At 42.6% G+C, this 251-nt stretch overlaps 1 protein-coding gene across 1 annotated transcript; it reads right to left on the reverse strand.

The window, feature by feature from the left end:
• Positions 1-6: 6 nt before the first annotated feature.
• Positions 7-248, reverse strand: LOC104775646 (the record flags this gene model as incomplete). The annotated part of the gene is made up of 1 exon (XM_010499604.1): positions 7-248. A coding segment is annotated over one exon (81 nt), but the record flags the coding sequence as incomplete, so codon positions are not given.
• Positions 249-251: the final 3 nt, after the last annotated feature.

Genomic DNA, 251 nt, shown 5'->3' on the forward strand with positions numbered 1-251 from the left:
CTCAATTTTGGGGTTGTACCGTGTAAGGGAATTTGAAGCAACTCTAATCGAAAACAACACAGAGCCAAGAAAAAAAGAAAAAACGTAAACTTCGGGGGGAAGAGGAAAAAGAGATACGCACACAGAACAGAAGGAGAGAGCTAAAAGAAAATCTTGGAAAATTGGGATCAACCGACATGGAAAGGACCAATATCTCCGTTTCTTAGAGAACCAGCAATCTCGTCAGCGATAGCCACGCAAGTGAAGACCCA

This window comes from Camelina sativa, unplaced genomic scaffold (assembly GCF_000633955.1).
Source record: "Camelina sativa cultivar DH55 unplaced genomic scaffold, Cs unpScaffold25228, whole genome shotgun sequence".
Taxonomy (NCBI): domain Eukaryota; kingdom Viridiplantae; phylum Streptophyta; class Magnoliopsida; order Brassicales; family Brassicaceae; genus Camelina; species Camelina sativa.